Raw genomic sequence first — 17,980 nt, forward strand, 5'->3', positions numbered from 1 at the left:
AGAGCAAAAAGGAGGATGACCTATGACTTCCACATGTGCTAAGGACAAAAACGCCAACCTCATTTAGGCACACTTGGCACTAAGGTACATTTTAGGAATTCAATATACCTTTATATTTATACCTTTGATACATATATCAAACAGTGTCAAATACATGGTTTAAAGTCAAATATTGGTCAACCCACAGACACATAACAGTTCCTAATGGTCTTTTACTATTGTTGCTTATGACACAAAAGGCCAGAATCATTTAGGATCAGTAATGTAACATTAACATCTAAAGATGCCAGCCTTTCCAAAAGACATGATAAAAACTAGAGCACATTCCTTCTTAACTTTGAATCAATAAAATCCTTTTTTTTACCTATTATATTCATCATGAATCATTATTTCACCTGAGCATCAAAATACAATTCAGGAACGGTAACTCAGTAGTTAAAAGTATTTGTTGCCCTTGCAGAAATCCTGGGTTCGGTTTCCAGTACCAAGTCAGGTGGCTCACAACCTCCTATAACTGACTCCACTTCCAAGGGATCTAAAGCCCTTGAGCTTCCAGGAGCACTCGCACGCACACATAAAGACACACATACATACATAACTTAATTAATAAGCATATATTTAAAATTTTGCATGCACACCTCTTGAGCACATTTCAGGACTAAACATCTACACATTAAACTATAGTTTAATTAATATTAATTATACTGAAACTTTCATTTTAAGGTAAAAAAAATCAAGAAATCCACAAAGCAAAGAACCATTACAAATTCTGAAGTGCTGAGCCCACTGGGGACTTTGGAAAGGTGATCAACAATGTAAACAGAGATGATAAAAGAACTAGTCTGTGAATCCATATCATTTGCTCTCCTATTAAATGAAAGAATGGAACCAAAAAGGACAAAAGCAAGCAACTTCCTCAGAAAGAAGTTGAAGCAATAAATTCAGTCAAACTCCCGCTCTGCTTTATGTCGTTCACTCAAGGTTTAGAAATAAACAACATTTCTACCTTTTGCGGAAACAATGTACGTCATCACTCCTTTGAAACTGCATTTTGAGTCAAGCTGAGCCACATGCTTCTTTCTTGTCTGTTTAGAACTATAGCTCCAAGAAGATTGCAGAAATATGATCTATACATTTTAAAGTACTGGGTAAGGAAATATAGATAATAAATCTCATCTAGTAGAATTATTGGAAGCCTAACTAGGCATGAAGGTCAGGCAAGAAACTTTTAATACAAACAAAAAACCTGACCAAGGAATTAGGCACCTCATTGTCTGACACCATTCGTGTAACAGAAATATGGGTTCTGACCTCAAAAGGGTGACGAACCTAAAAGAGGGCTAGAAGCAGGGAGATGGAAACAAGTAGAATGAACGGTTGTGCTGGTTTGAATGAAAATGGCCCTCACAGACTCGGAGGATGTGGGCTTGTTGGAAGTGTGCCACCGGGTGTGGGCTTTGAAGTTTCAGAAGCTTAAGCTAGGCTCTGTGCCTCCTCTCTCTGCCTGATCCCTGCAGACCTAGATGTAGAACTCTCAGCTTCCTCTCCACCTCTGCCTGCACGCCACCAAGCTTCCTGCCACGGTGATAATGGGTTAACCCTAGACTCAAAGCCAGCCCTGAGAGTTGTTGTTGTCATGGTGTTTCTTCACAGCAACAGAACAGTGACTAAGACAACAGTCAACTCTTTCAAGAAGCTTCACTGTGAAGTACTCGGAGAGTTGGGGCCACAGTAGGCAAGAGATTGCTTCCATGCTAATTAGGGTAGGGTTCTAGCTGAGGAACTGAAGCGGGGCCTCATGGGAAGGCTAAATAACAGACAAGGTATCTAAGACAATCTGGAGTTCACTTTCTAAAGGGAAGGGCAGAGCCTTCCCACCACTGTCACAACTGAGAGGTAATGATAAGTAAAACTGGGCTCGTGGATTTGGAAAGAAAACAAGAGTCTTGGCTAGTACTTTCTGGATTTTCAGTTTTAAAGAAGGCAGTAAGAAGAGTAAGTAGAGAAAGTAAAGAGTAAAGAGAGTAAGTAAGTAGAGAAAAGAGGTTGGGACAGGCAGATAACTCAGCAAAATGCTTGATGTGAAAACATGAAAACCTGAGTTCAATTCTCAGAATTCACAATACAAAAAAAGCCAAGGATATTAAGACATTCTTGTAACCCCAGCATTATATCAGCAGTGACAGGCAGATCTCTGGGACTCACTGGCATCCAACCAAGCCTAATCAGTGAATTCTAGGCCAAGTAAGTGACCTCATTGCTGAATGACATCCGGGGCTGACCTCTGGTTCCCAATGAGCGTATGCAAATACATACTCAAATGTGCACTCTGTGGACACGCACACATAAATGCACAATCTAGAGGCTGAAGAACTTAAAAGGATGGGAAGGGAGCTGATAATAAAGCTTGGTGAACCTACTGATTATCGTTCCCAAGTTTGCACTACTGAAAATAAAGGCACAAACTGAAGAAAGAGACAGATCCAGAGAGAACTGAATTCAGAGTCCTGGCCAAATCTTGACAGCAGGTTCCTTCTCAATCAAGGAAGCTTAATCTGTAGACTTCTCTGGGCCTGCATTCTGCTGATTAGTAGAGCCCTCAAAGATTACAAGCCAAAGGGCAATTTCTTTTTGAGAATTTCCAAAGTGGTTGGCAGAGTGGTAGGTGATGGTCTGGGTGAAAGGTTCCCAGCAAAGCTACACTAGCTACAGGACTGTGGAAAAGCAGGTACAGAGATTCTGAGATGTGGCCCAGCAGCAGAACAATGTAACTGCTAATAAATTAGTTTAGAAGTCTTTTGAACAGAAATTAAGATCTAAGTTTTCTTAACTAAAACACAAGAATAATTATGGCTGTTCCATAATTGTCATCTTATAGAAAAGAGCCTGGTACACAGTATTGGCCCTAAGTGTTCATATTCATACTCCCTTGTCCCCATCTACTCTTTTGGTCCTTCCTGATCATCTATCCCTTTGCCAGGCCTACCAGCTAGACCCATGCCCGCCAGCTCACTCTGAAGGCCACCATTCCTGCTGCTGGTGCATGAACTGCTCTAGCATCAGCTGACAAAGAGTGGTAATGCTCACACAGTAAACATATACAGACTCTTAAGTGGAATTTGAATATTACAAAGCAAAATGGTAACCTTCAAGGAGGAAGGACAGCTAATGTTTTATGGGTATAGAGTTTCAAATGTAAATATAAAATTATTTGTTAGATGAGTGGGGCTGATGGTTTTGTACTTAATGCCACAAACGTAGTTCAACAATAGAGTTTATACTAGGGATATTTTACCACAATAAAAAACTCAAAGCACCTATTAAGTAGCATAAGCTTCAAATGATTGGTCACCATCATATAAAGAATATGCGTAAGATAAAGCAGGATACAGCATATTCCTATAATTCTAGCACTCCAGAGGCTAGGCAGTGAAGAGCGGGGGGATAGTATTATCTAGTATATGTGAGGGCCTGGGCTGGACCGTAGTAACAAAGCACACACGTCCCGTCCCCCCCCCCCCCACCAAATACATACATGCATGAAACAGACACACACACAAACAAATATGCAAATTATCTTCCAAAAAAGAACACACTGATGGTGACCTAGCCCACTAGCACAAAGCTCACACTAACCTATGGTTCATGAACTGCCACTGCAGCTCTTATTGCTATAAACTTGTGGGGGCAGCTGTCTAAAGAGCTACACACAGAACAGAGTGAACATACGTCATGTGTCCTGCACGCTTAGCAGCAAGAAAGACAAGGGTATGTTATTTTTTTTTCCTTAGTCTTGTGCAATTTTCTGACAAAGGGAGAATGTATAAAGATTTCCACAATAAACCTAGAATAGACAGACACAATGGGAATTTTTAATGTGATTAGATTTACACCATGTTGATGCACCATCCTGGATAATATGGACTTGTAAACACGGGGAAAGTTGGAGTCTTAGCCTTAAGTGCTCTAGCAAGAAAATGAGAGCTACATTTATACCTGTTACACGGCAGAGGCCTAAGCTGACTGGAGAAATGGGAACTACAACATGGGAAGGCGGTGACTGACGGTGGAAGGGATTTGAGGTGGCAAGATCCGAGAGTTGCTGAGTGACTTGAAACTCAGGCACTGGGCTTCAGGGACGTGGTCAGACTATGTAGCAACTGCTCTGACCTACTACCCAACCTCTCTTTGCTTTGCATTCCTTTTCAGGGTGCTGTCAAGAGCTCTGGCTCTAGTTCATCAGCGTTCTAGAGTCAGAAGATACAGAGTCTGCACTGATGACAGAGTCATCCCTGTGCTGTACTCTGTAGTGAGTAACAAATCTGGCCACTATCCTGGGCAGACACTGTGGTAGGACTAATCTCAGTGGACAGGATGGTGATGTATGTGGCCCAGTGGCCATGGCACAGCTATGAAGATGTCAAATGCCAGGGAAATATCACCTACCCTTGTCCTATGGAGTGTTTTAAACAATTGTTTACCATTCCTATTTTAGAAATGTGGTGCTATTTCTACTTCATCTTCATAAGCTCCATAATTCCTCATGGAATTCTTCATGGCTCAGATCTGGCATAAGCACCTCGAGGTCAAGGTGAAGCCCAAGCAGGAAACAGAGAACACAGGGAAATGGAACAGGCTCCATGGAGGCAACCAGGAAGCCCAGACCCGCACAGCAGATATCCTTCCTGAACTTCCGCCAGGAAAAGAAGCTGTTATATTTCTATCTCCTCTACTTCATCCTGCAGGTCAGCATGCAGGTGTCATGTTGTCTGCTCATATCTGAACACCTGCCCATGATAAGCCAAGACAACCTTCACTGTGTCACCAATGGTTGCCCTGGCCCCTATCACCACCAGACCTGGGAGACCTCTGAGGAGCTGTCCATCTACGCTCAGTGCATTTTCTGTCATAAGCATCCTCCTTGGTACAGACTCCTTTGAATACAGCATCTAGCATCACTTGCTAATGGCCCATTCAGCCATTTTCCAAGGTTTGGATTTCTTGACAATTATGAGAAACAACACTTTTCTTTACCCCATAGTTTGAGTTCCTCAGAATTTTCTTTGGAACAGGGCCTTCTCTTCTACCCTTCTTTGGACTTTTACTTGAAAAGAATACAAATTTGCTGTTATCCCTTTTCTTGCTCTAAGGCCGGGCTGGGATCACCTAACTCTGGAAACAAAACAAAAATCATGCCCAACAGCCAACTACCAGTATTGGTGCATACCAGCTCATTTCCTCCACACTGTCACTATAAGGTGGCTTCAGCACTTTTCCTTGAGGCCTGGGATGGGTAGGTAGTAAAAACCACCTGCAGTCAGCAAGGGAAGCCAATTTTAAACTTAAGACTCTCAGCACTCTAATGTGTGCACCCCTAGAGTCTTAAGATGGCAGGCATTTGCTGGGCTCAACTGAACTTGAGCTCTGTGTAGCTGAGAAACAGAGATTGCTTTCACTGTGAATTCTACTGAAGAAGACGGCACAGTAAGCGAATATGGACATGTGCTAGGATATGGGAACTTGCCTCTGAGGTCAGACACAAAAGATCCAGGAAGCTAAATCCTAATACGTGGTCCATAACCTAAAATTGATCTTCTGGACAAACCACTCAGGTGTAGGCTGAGCAGGTCACTTGTTGGACAAGACATCATCCACTTTTGAGTCATATTCCACAGCAGACCCAGACTGGCTTTCACAGCCCTTAGGTGGGCAGAGCTGGAGAGCAGACCCAGGGCTAGGCCTTGGGGAGACCACAGAGTAGAGGGAGTAGGGAAAGAGTAGGGCCAAGAGAATGACCAGGAGAGACACTAGATGTGAGCTGGCAGAAAAGCTATAGAAAAGTCTATTATTTATGGATCTACACGGAAACTAACATGCCAAGTACACAAACACACTTTTAGTTATAGTATTCAGTTTCCAGAGGAATGCTGGTTGGTTTTCTTTTTTTTTCCAAATGTGACACGAACTAGAATTACCTGGTAAGATGGAATCTAGACTGAAGAATGACCTCTATCAGATTAGCCTGTAGACATGTTTGCAGGGCAAGGAAGAACCTCGTTCAACTGTGCATACTATTGGAAACACTTCCCCAAAAGTTGTAAAACATGCTTGAACTTTCCCGCCAGGGTGAGCACCGATTAGCTCCCTTCCTTACCTTTCCAACTCAGCTATCTTCTTATCTTTGTCATTCTTCTCATTTTCCACCTCTTTCAAGATTTCCAAGAGACGGTCAACTTCTGTTTGGGCCTTGCTGGATTCATCTTTGTACCTGGCCATCTCTCTCTCCAATTGCTGTATTCGGTCACTCATCTCTGGGCTGGCTCTGGCTTCCAGTGTTGCTTCATGTGCCTACACACACAAAGAAAAAAAAAAGAAAAAGAAAGAAAAAAGAAAGAGAAAAACAAACAAACAAACAAACAAACAAACAAAAAACCAAAGTTTTCAAAGTCCGTACATTGAAAATAAGAAACCTACTCCAAAAGAACTATTTATATATTTCAATATAAACAGTTGTGATGCTTTGTATATGCTTGACCAGGGAGTGGTACTATCAGGAGGTGTGGCCTTGTTGGAGTAGGTGTGTCACTGTGGGTGTGGGCTTAAGACCCTCACCTTAGCTGTCTGGAAGTCAGTCTTCCACTAGAGGCCTTCAAATGAAGATGCAGAACTCTCAGCTCTGCCTGTACCATGCCTGCCTAGAAGCTGCCCTGCTCCCACCTTGATGATAATGGACTGAACCTCTGAACCTGTAAGTCAGCCCCAACTAAATGTTGTTTTCATAAGAGTTGCCTTGATCGCTGGAGAGATGGCTCAGCGGTTAAGAGCACCCGACTGCTCTTCCAGAGGTCATGAGTTCAGTTCCCAGCAACCACATGGTGGCTCACAACCATCTGTAGAGAGATCTGATGCCCTCTTCTGGTGTATCTGAGGACAGCTGCAGTGTACTTATATATAATAAATAAATAAATCTTAAAAAAAAAAAAAAGAGTTGCCTTGATCATGGTGTCTGTTCACGGCAGTAAAATCCTAACTAAGACAATAGTGTTACCAACTATTTAAATAGCTAATCTAAAGTTTCTAATGGCTTCTCTTTGCTTATGAAAATAATAGTAATAAATGGAAAAGAATTACTTTAGTTTACAAATGGATTTCTTTTAAAATGCTATTTTATCTTGGAATATATTTATGAGGCCAAAAATCATCATAACCCAACTGATGTGTTAGAGTGAGGCTAATAAAAGAGGCATTGGAGGCTCTAAATTCTGATCTCACTCTTGTTACATCAGTGCTGAGACTTGGTTCCATAGCCCTAACTGCATTTCCTTCTCCTTGTGTAGCTTTACCAATGTATGAATCATAGCCTACCGTGTGCAGACTCTTACAGATCTAACTGACACTGGGAAAATGAAGATAGGCAAAAATCACATAACTCTTAGGTGGGCATAGAGGGCTCACACTTTTGATCCCAGTACTTGGAGGCAGAGATAATAGGTGAATCTGTGTGATTTCAAAGCCTCATGTACACAGTGAGTTCCAGAACAGCCAAAGCTATAGTAAATCGTCGTGAAAACAACCTAAACAAACAAAAAGAAATACTAATCTCAAGTATATTTTACTAAAGCAAAAAACTCAGAATTTTACAAGAAACCTGGGACTGACAATCAGAAGGTAAAAAGCAAGACCCAATCTAAGAACCAAGAAAAGATATTATTCAGGGTTCTGTTATAAAAGGCAGCTAATAATGTTAATATATTTTAGAGTATACTAAAAATTCTTTAATTTAAAATTAATTTCTGAATTATTTATTGTAATTTTCTTGTTATTTTAACAGAATACATGAAAAAAAGAAAGGGAAGAGGGATTGCTTTGGCTGGTGTCTAAAGGTAAGGTTTATCATAGGGAGGGCCAGTAGCTGGGGCTCCAGTCATGGCAATGTGAGCCAAGAAGACTCAGCCTGCCCTGTTACATGTTGGGTGCAGAGAGGAAGCAGAGAGCTCAGTTATAAGAACAACCTGGCTACACCCTAAGGATTTAGTGACCTACTTCTGCCATCCAGACGTCACTTTAAAAACTTCTGTGTCTGCCAAAACAGTACCACCAGCTAAGGACCAAGCTTCAAATGGCTCAAAGCAACCCGAAATTTTCTCCTCCCAAATGTCTAAAGCCACATATATATAATGAAGTACTAAATGAGAAGATAAAGACTAAAACATTCAGTTTTTTCTTACTGAATAAGCAGAATATATTATAACTCTAAATATTTCAACAATATTAAAGTAATAAATTAATTCTTCAGAAAACATTTTAGAAAAATACGACACAAAGTAGCCAAAAATGAGAAAAATTTGTGTAAATTAAGTCGTAAAAGTATTATTTACATTTCTTGAGAGTGAATGCTTCATCTAGTCCAGTCAAGGTCCCAGTCCCAGTGGGGAAACGTTTACTTTCATCCACTCTTACTACCTATCCTTCAATGTAATCAGAAACAACTATACAAGTTTGAGGGGATCACTGTTCTCCAACTTACTGAAGTTAGTTTGTTTCACATTGTTTTATTAGTTTTGTAGTTAAAGAAGGAGGGACCTTCCTTTGCAGAACCTTCTCTTATGGACAGCAGAAAGCTACAGTGACTTTTAATATAGTGTGTCTAACAGCAAGGACAAAGACAGGGCCTATTTCACAGACTGCTCATCATTATTTCTATATCACGAGGAAGAAAATGTGAAACTGAGGATGCAAACAATAGCAGGACTGAATAAAAACATCCCCACTACACACACACACACACACACACACACACACACACACACACACACACACGACCACATTTAACTATAGCTATTGTTTGTGCTATAAATATGAAAGTATAAATACCAATGTCCTGGAGTTCATACACATAGTTATTGAATTCCATGGAGAACTCCTCTGCACCCTGGACCATGTGATGTACTAGATAGACCTTGCTGGCTGTGTCTATGCCCCCACAGAGACTATTAATTCTTTGAAGACAACGGGCAGTTCTATACTGTCCATCATTATACCCTCATTGCCCACTCTGCTAACTGACAGAGGACAGAAAGTCAATCACCTAACTAACGAGTCTGTCCAATGCACTCAGGATAATTTCTATTTGGTTTAGAACAGACAAGAAGCTGGTAAGATGACTCAGTAGTTAAAAGCCTAAAGGGTAACTTGGTGCTGGTCTTTAGTTAAGTTGGCACAGTGCCTAAAGTTCTAAATATCTCTAATTATACTCATATATATTACTTTCTGTCTTAATCAGAAAATCCTGTCTTTGGAATGAAAGATGGAAAAATGCAAGGGTCATGCTTGCTCAAGATACTAAGAAAAAGTGACTGAGGGTTTAGTGCTCAGCTCTCAACAAGACACATATACCACTCCCTCTCGGGCTGAGGAAGCATTACAGGAGAGAAGTGTAGAGAGCTGTGACGTGCTGCGCCTCAAAGTTGGCACTGGTTTCCGCCTTCCGCCCAACAGTGAGCGCTCCTTGCAGTAAACAAGTCCTTATTTGGCTATGTCTGCCTGGCCCGCTAGCTTCCGCATAGTGACAGCCTATCTACATGACCCACGTGGCTTGCTAGGACTGGCCAGTGCTAGCTATTTAAGTGTGGTGCAGGGCATTCCCCGCAGAGAGAGAGAGAGAGAAAGAGTCAGAGGGAGAGAGAGTCAGAAGAGAGAGAGAGTCAGAGGAGAGAGAGTCAGAAGAGATAGAGGTCAGAAAATTGTATCAAGGTTCCTGAGTAAAACTGCTTGAAGAAGATCTCCTGTGGTCGTGTCTTCCTTGCTGGTCGAGGTTGGGCGCGGCAGAGAAGGTACAAAGAATGTAAGGGCTGAGACGTATGGAGAAAAACTAGAAAATGCTATCTTGCAGGCATGATACAGTCAATGCAGTCGTGATCTCATGTAGAAGTGGCTGCCAGCAGTGGGCTTCCAGGAGATGGGCCTGCTGTCAACAGTCAACCACGAATTGTGGAAGGTCCTATGTGGTCATACCCATCCTGCTACACTACGATCTACTGATAGATTCCAGGTGACTGGCAAACATTGTGATCCGCACTGATGAGCTCAACATGTTCCATTCATTAATACTGAACCACAGTCACAGTGTGTTGGTTTGTTTTTGTTAACTTGACACAAGTTAAAATCATCTAGGAAGAAGACCTCTCACCTGAGAGACTGCCTCCATCAGACTGTCTACAGTCTGTGGGGTATTCCATTACCTAATTCCTGATGTGGTGAGGATCAGCCCACATGGGCAGTGTCACCCAGGGCAGATAGATAGATGGTCCTGGGCTGTCTAGTGAGCAATGGAGACCAACCATCCTTCCATAGCGTCTGCCTCAGTTCCTGCCCCCATTGCTCTTCAAGGTGGACCGTAAGCTGTAAGAAATAAACCCTTTCCTTCTCATGCTGCTTGTGGTCAAGGTGTTTATCACAGCAACAGAAAGTAAACTAAGATGCCTGGCTTTACACTCAGTGTGCTACAAAAGCAAAACAACAATAGCCAACAACAACCAAACTGAATGTGAAAAGGGGACTTGGGACAGGTAAAAGAAGAAAACGAGAGAGAAGGTGACAGTTATCAAAGTGTACACTACATATTGTGAAACTGTTAAAATAGCACAAACTTCAAAAAAGATTCTAGTGACAAGCCTAGAAACAATAAAAAATAAAAATAACTGCAAATTCTGTATTGTCACTGTAAATCCTTAACTTAAAAAAAAAAGAAAGAAAAAGAAAAAAAGGCACTCAGACCTATCTACAGTGTTGTTATGCAAAGAATAATAATAATGGGGACTTTTTCTTCAACCTTTTTCAACTGTGATTCCATTTTTAGGCACTCTTCCTTCTTCTGCTCAAGAGCGATCTCTAGGGTCTTGAGCCGTGAGTCCTTTTTCAGTCCTGAGGAAGCCAGGGAAGAAGCATGCTCTTTGAGATCCAAAAGAGAAGCCTAAAAGAAGCAAGACATACCTAGAATAAGTACTGTGAAATAAAATATGGATTTAATTTTTTTTAACATATTCAGTATTTGGAAGTTTCCATTTCAAGAATATCCATGAACTATAAAACTTTCAGACATTAGTTAAAATCTGGTTGATCCTCAGGACTAACTGAACGATACCATAAAGGGTCCTAAAAATGACTGGGGAGGGGTTGGGGATTTAGCTCAGTGGTAGAGCGCTTGCCTAGGAAGCACAAAGCCCTGGGTTCGGTCCCCAGCTCCAAAAAAAAGAACCAAAAAAAAATAAAAAATAAAAAATGACTGGGGATGAGGCTTAGGTAGAGTTGGCCTGGCATGCATCAAGTCCTAGGTTCAATCTCCAGTCACACATAAACCAGGCGCAGAACACACCCCTAATGCAGAACTCAGGAGGTAGAGGCAGGAGGATCAGAAGTTGAAGGCTAGCCTGAATTACAAGAGGCCCCGACTCAAAAACAGAACAAGAATTCTAACCCACTGTACTTATTCTCCTAAGACAAAAGGAGACTAAGCTTTAAGCATATAAGTAGCCACACTCAATAACTACCCCAATTTGAACGTTCATGCCCCCCCCCCCGTTTTTAGCAGGAAATTCATGTAGAAACTTACTTATACAAATTTCCCTGCAGTTATAGACAGACCTACTGGATTAGTCATTACATAACATCCAACTTTGTAGCTACTTAAGTGATACTAACAGGATTATTCAAAAATAAGAACAAAAGTCAAGAAGTGAACTAAGTTATAGGCTATTATGTTTCTAACAGTGGCTCTGGTTAGACTTTCTGCTTTTGTGTCACTTTTACTGTTAGCAGTGTTTCTCCAAATGTAACTGGGCTTCAGCCACTCTAGGATCTGCATAAGCATCTGGATCCCGTAAGAAACTGACTCTTAGAACAGAGAACAAGGTAGTAAAGGAGTAGGGCATAAGAGTCAATCTTCTGTAGCCCTCACAGCTTCCTGAGCATCTGGAACACCTGCCTCGCTTGTCTGCACTGCACAGGCAGCAACAGATATGCACAACGAAACAACTAATTTGGAAATCCTAACCTCCTTCTCTGAGAGGTCTCCTTGCAATAGGCTGACTTTTTCTTTCAAGTCTTTAAGATCTTTTTTGTAGGTATCAATCTCCTCTTGCTTCTCTCGCTCATCTCTGTCCCGTTGTTCCTTTAAGCGTTCAATTGTTCGTTCCTAAAAAGAAAGCACATCAAGACATGAGGACACTCCCATTTGTACTTACATCATGTGACATACTCTGCTTCTTCTGACAAACTCAACACTTCTATCATCTATTAAAAAGACAATGGTAAGCAATTCAAGAATTCAGTTTTCAAAGAACTCATTTTTCCTACTGCAACCAGTAATTTCCAACTTTGTTTAAATTTTTAAATAGCAAGAGTTGATTTCTAACCATTTGAAATATCATTAGAGAGCACTACACATTCTCTTGAAATATTTCCATTAAAATTCAATTTCCAAGTAACTACAAACTTATGTGTATGTCCCTAAAATAATAAGTAATACTATTTCTTCACTATAATAATACTGATACATACTACCTACAAAACAATAGGAATTACTCATAACTCATATCTAAAGTAGGGGGAGCTATGATAGACTGATCTTACATAAGAGGACAGAGAAGTGATAGAAAAATTAAAACTTCTGCTCAGGGGGTTGGGGATTTAGCTCAGTGGTAGAGCGCTTGCCTAGGAAGCGCAAGGCCCTGGGTTCGGTCCCCAGCTCCAAAAAAAAAAAAAGAACCCAAAAAAAAAAAAAAAAACTTCTGCTCAGGTGCTCAGGAAGCACAAAGGCTAAAACAATTTAAGTATATTTCCGGGTAATATTTCTAAACATACTCTGAGAATATGCATTCATTTTGGCAAGCAGATCAAAGCATTCTGAGTCCAAAAGACCTAACAAATTTTGCCTTATGCCTCTAAAAAGAATCCAATTAAATATCTCAAAGAAAGCACAGCATCATGAGATAACCTTTTAATCTCAACACTTGGGACTTGGAGGTAAGAGAATCAAGAGTTAAAGACTGCCCTGAGTATAATGGCTATTCTTGGTTGTCAACTTGACTACACCTGGAATTACCTAATTCCCAAATGGCTGGGCACATTTAGCTCTCCTTACTACTTGTTCTCACTCTTACTAACAAGTCCATTTCTTCTTCAGGATTCTGGCATATACTGAAGACCAGCTGAAACATCCAGCATTGTGGGCTGACAACTACTGGACTCTTGGACCTTCTATTGGTAGACCTAATTGTTGAACTGGCTGGACCACAGCCTATAAGCCATTCTAATAAAACCTCATTATATATAGATTGATTGATAGATAGGTAGACAGACAGACAGACAGACGAATGATAGATTTATTCTACCACTTGTTCCTCTACAGAACCTTGACTAATACACAGCAAGCCTGCGGCTAGCCTAAGCCACATGAGACCTCATCACAAAACAACACCCCTCCAAAAAGAACAACAAGATAAACAAAAACACCATAAGGAGATTCTCTAAAATACGTTCTCACCACTTTTCATCCAACCATTCCTTAAAAAGTCAAGTACGCTCATAAAAGTAAAACAAGCTAATATAAGCCAAGGGGCTAGAGAGATGGGTCAGTGGTTAAGAGCACTAGCTACTCTACCAGAGGACTCAGGTTCAATTCCCAGCACCCACCTGGCAGCTCACAACCTCCTATAATTCCAGTCCAGGGGATACAATGCCCTCTCTGGCCTTTGGAGACATAAGGCACACATGTGATGCTTAGACATACATATAAGCAAAACATTTAAAAATTATTTTAGGAGTAAGCCAAGACTAGGAAATTAGTAAGGTTGTAATATTCACAAATAAAATCTCTGACTATGTCATGTGGTGGTAACAGAGGACAGCTGGTCTGGGATAACATCCTGATGATCAATGTCGAATATCCTGCACATCTAGTGAATCAAATAATGAATTTTCCTTTCCTTTAGAAAGCAGAAAAATGGAGAACACATGCTGATTCTTTAGGAAATGTGGCTATGGTTTTTTGATGTACATCCAATATTGCCTAGAAGTTGGTGCTAACATCTAACAGTAGTAAGAAGACTGTCTTTCCACTTTATACTATGCACACTGGCAGCAAAAAAGCGTCTGTGAAAGGACTTATAGCAGCTTTAGGATAGGAGAAGGCAGAAGACAAAGTCTGGGAGCGTCCGGACAGCCGCTTACTTTATCTGCAAGGGCCTCCTCCAGCGTCGTCAGAGCTGTGTCGGTGTTGGTGGTGTCTGCCTGCAGAGACTTGACTCGCTCTTTCAGGCTGCTCATCTGCTTCTCCTTATCTCTTAGCTGCTCCTGAAGATTTTCTATCTAAATATACATGTGCATGTAAGAGAAAACATTAAACAGGGCAGAAATAGGCACAATGCAAATTATGTAAGACTTAATTATGATATGGGTGTATATATATGTATGTTCTCTGTAGACATAATTTAAACTTAATTGTTTCAAAATTATATGCTAAACCCTTACTGCAGTCAGAACTTTGTACCATCACAGAGAAAAGACAATATCCTATGAACATTTATACAGATAGGCAAATCCCTAGGTAAGTTTTGAGGCACAAAGTTCAGTGCGAAGTCAGAATGCTGAGTGAGATTTCAATAGATGCGTATGAAACAAAATTACTTCTAATTATTATTATTATTATTATTATTATTATTATTATTATTACTTCTATTATTATTGCCACTGTGTACAATAAACTGAAGGACAAAGAACGCAGCAACCACACAAAAAGCCAAGTCATTTGGATAAAGGAAAAACTGTCCTTGTACGTTAGTGTTTGGATGTTTAAAATACCCTTTATCTAAACAACAAGTATTTTCAATAACATTTCTTGCTGTGTTCATTCATTTCTTCTCACACACTTAAATACATTCATCTACTGAAGGAATTGTTTATTTTTTCCTACCCAAGTACTAACCATACTTGATCCTGCTTGGCTTACAAGGTCAGACAAGACTAGACACATTCAGACCCCTACGTCAGTAGTCAGCTACTAATTTCCTTATAACATGCCAAGTACTAGGAATACTAGGAAAAATGAAGAGGCTTATTTTTACTATATGACATGAGAAGAGAAAATAGAACACATGATGTCCCATTATGAAGCTGAAACTGAGCAAAAGATGGCCTTACTGGAATAGTAAGAATAGACTTTGAATTTCAGAGAGAATGGAACGCGTAGGATTGGCTTCAATCCCAGAAATGGGCTGTCAACTTTAAATAATTTTCATGACTGTGGAAATGAAATTTAAAGCACCTTCCAACACACTTGATAAATAATTCTGGGATTCTATTTGCTTAGATAAGGAATTATACAAACTAAAGATTAAGACAAACCAACACGGTAGTGCATGCCTACAATCTCAGCACTTTGGAAGGAAGAGGCAGAAGAAGCAAGACTTCTGGTCAGGATGGATGGACGGATGGACGGATGACTAAGAGATGGAAATTAAAGCAGATAATATAAAATGTGCAAGTATATTTATGGTCATGTGTGCTTGAGGTCTAAACGCTTCCTAGACTTACTTGTCCCATTTGGCCCAAGACTTTGAGGAGTTCTGCCATTATTTTAGTGAAGAAGCTATGTCCCCAGCTCATCTCCCCAAAGTATACCAACAAGCCAAATATTTGGTCTTTACATTTGCTCTTCATGATTTCTTATTTCTCTTTTATTACAAATCATTGACTATAAATTATTATAGTTCAATTATTAAAGGTATAGGACTAAGAAGGAATATTACATCTGAAAAAGAGATACACCAAGTAAGAGTTAAAGGCAAATACATTAAACCAATGGAAGTCTTCATAGAAAGTATTCTACATGCTAGGAAGACATAGAATGATATATTTCAGTCCTCAAAGAAAATAACTACCAACCAAGATTACTGCACTTGGACAAGGCTTAAGGGAATCCTACACTCACAGGAGAAGTTAGTAAACACCATCATTGAGAACACAGGCAGTGATGGCACAGATCTCTGAGTTCGAAGTCAACCTGATCTCCAGAGCTAGTTCTAGGACAGCCAAGGCTCAAAAAACAACACCACACAATACAAAATATGAATAACTTCTACTAGAAAAATAGATAGGCAAATAAGTAATAAAGAAATATTGTCAACACAATAAATCATCAAATTTATAAGATATAGAAAAATAAGCAAAAAAAATGTTCAAAGCTATAAGAAAACTGGAGTGAGATATAATTTTATATCCATCAAGTGTTGAAAGAGCTCCAATTTTATTTAAAACAATCTACTAAACAAAAAAGATTTAGGACCAATATAATAATACTGAGTGACATAGCATGAATAAATTTGTAGAACTAGTTAGAAAAGAGTACCAAAATTCATGTAAGAGCACACAAAAATAACCTTTAAGTAGCAAAGAAAATCTAAGCAAAAAGCAATACTGGAGGCAATATTGAGGCCACTGTAACAAAAGAAACATGGTATTGGCATCTAAAAAGGCGATGGGGGCAGACATAAACCAGATAAACACAAGTAGATTCATCAAGGTACTTTTTTAACTGAGTCTCAACCTCAATGAAAGGTGTTTTAAAAACTGGATATCCACACATAGGAGACGAACACTAGACCCTTATCTTATGCTACAAAGGGGGGGGGGGCATGTTGAGAATTTTGGTTTCTTTAAAAAAAAACAAAAAACAAAAAACACAGAAACATAAGAATATTAATCACAGGTGTGGACATGGGGCTGCTTCAGATCGTTCACAGCAGCTGACTCTGATTTGGCTCACGCTCTAGCAGGGACATGATTTTGCCAGCTGCAGATCATTTCTGCGACTGTGAGATGTTTGACTTTAGAGGGTGTATAATGCTGGAGTCCCGAGAAGTCAGCTGTTGGTTTGTTGCTGTTGGTCACTGTTTGTTAAATGGTCATGCACAAAGAAGAAACAACAGAGGACATTAGACATCCTGACAGTGAAGATCAAACTTGCCCCAAGGAACCTAATCAGCACGAAGTAGTCTAATGTTAATGTCACTCTCTTGTGTTGGGGCACTGAGATGGTGGGAACGCTGTGAAGAGTGGAAGGAAAAAGTAACCAAACACCAGCTGCCAGGACGAGACGCTTTAGGATCTAAAACTCAATTTGAAATCAGGAGGCCTGGGGGACACTTCAGAATACTGACACAGGCAGATTTCTAGATAAGACTCAACTATTTAAGAAAACAGCTCGACATGACAAATATAGAGGTGGATGCTCACAGCCAACCACTGAGCTGAGAACAGGCTCCCCACTGGAGGAGTTAGAGAAAGGACTGAAGGAGCTGGAGGGGTTTGCAACCCCAAAGGAACAACAATGCCAACCAACCAGAGCTCCCAGGGACTAAAGCACCATCCAAAGAGGACACATGGACAGACCCATGGCTCCAGCTGCATATGTAGCACAGGATGGCCTTGTCGGGCATCAATGGGAGGAGAAGCCCTTGGTCCTGCCATGGCTCGATGCCCAGTGTAGGGAAATGCCAGGGCAGGGAGACTGGAAGGGGAAGGGGTGGGCGGGTGGGCAAACACCCTCATAGAAGAAGGGAGAGGGAGGATGGAATAGGGGGTTTATGGACAGGAAACATTTGAAGTATTAAAAAATGAATGAATGAATGAATGAATGAATGAAAGGAGGGAGGGAAGGAAGGAAGAAGGAAGACAGCTCAAGGATGAGAAAATCTCAAGAGAGGCAGAAGAAGAAAATTAAATAGTCAATATTGTTAAATAAATCATTTAGTTATCAAGCAAATAAAAACTTACTATCATTAGGATGGATCTAATTTTTTAAAACAGTTAGTAGAACTTGAGGGAAGTGATGCCCTTATACATTGTTAGGAGCGTAAGTTGATAATCCCAGTGTGCAATACAAGATGGAAACTCCTCCAACATTAAAGCTCGAACTACTGTA

At 40.4% G+C, this 17,980-nt stretch overlaps 1 protein-coding gene across 12 annotated transcripts in view; it reads right to left on the reverse strand.

The window, feature by feature from the left end:
* Erc1 (ELKS/RAB6-interacting/CAST family member 1) overlaps nucleotides 1-17,980 on the reverse strand; it is a 292,052-nt gene that overhangs the window by 171,735 nt on the left and 102,337 nt on the right. For all 12 annotated transcript variants that reach the window (NR_172210.1, NM_001394884.1, NM_001394883.1 and 9 more), the window contains 4 exons: nucleotides 14,230-14,367; nucleotides 12,053-12,193; nucleotides 10,832-10,972; nucleotides 6,155-6,348 (listed from right to left, as the gene is read on the reverse strand). Coding sequence is in view for 11 of the 12 variants with exons in the window: in NM_001394884.1 (NP_001381813.1) it covers nucleotides 6,155-6,348; nucleotides 10,832-10,972; nucleotides 12,053-12,193; nucleotides 14,230-14,367 (614 nt within the window). In the remaining variant the exon portion in view is untranslated. The remainder of the gene's footprint in view (nucleotides 1-6,154; nucleotides 6,349-10,831; nucleotides 10,973-12,052; nucleotides 12,194-14,229; nucleotides 14,368-17,980) is intronic.

This window comes from Rattus norvegicus, chromosome 4 (assembly GCF_036323735.1).
Source record: "Rattus norvegicus strain BN/NHsdMcwi chromosome 4, GRCr8, whole genome shotgun sequence".
Taxonomy (NCBI): domain Eukaryota; kingdom Metazoa; phylum Chordata; class Mammalia; order Rodentia; family Muridae; genus Rattus; species Rattus norvegicus.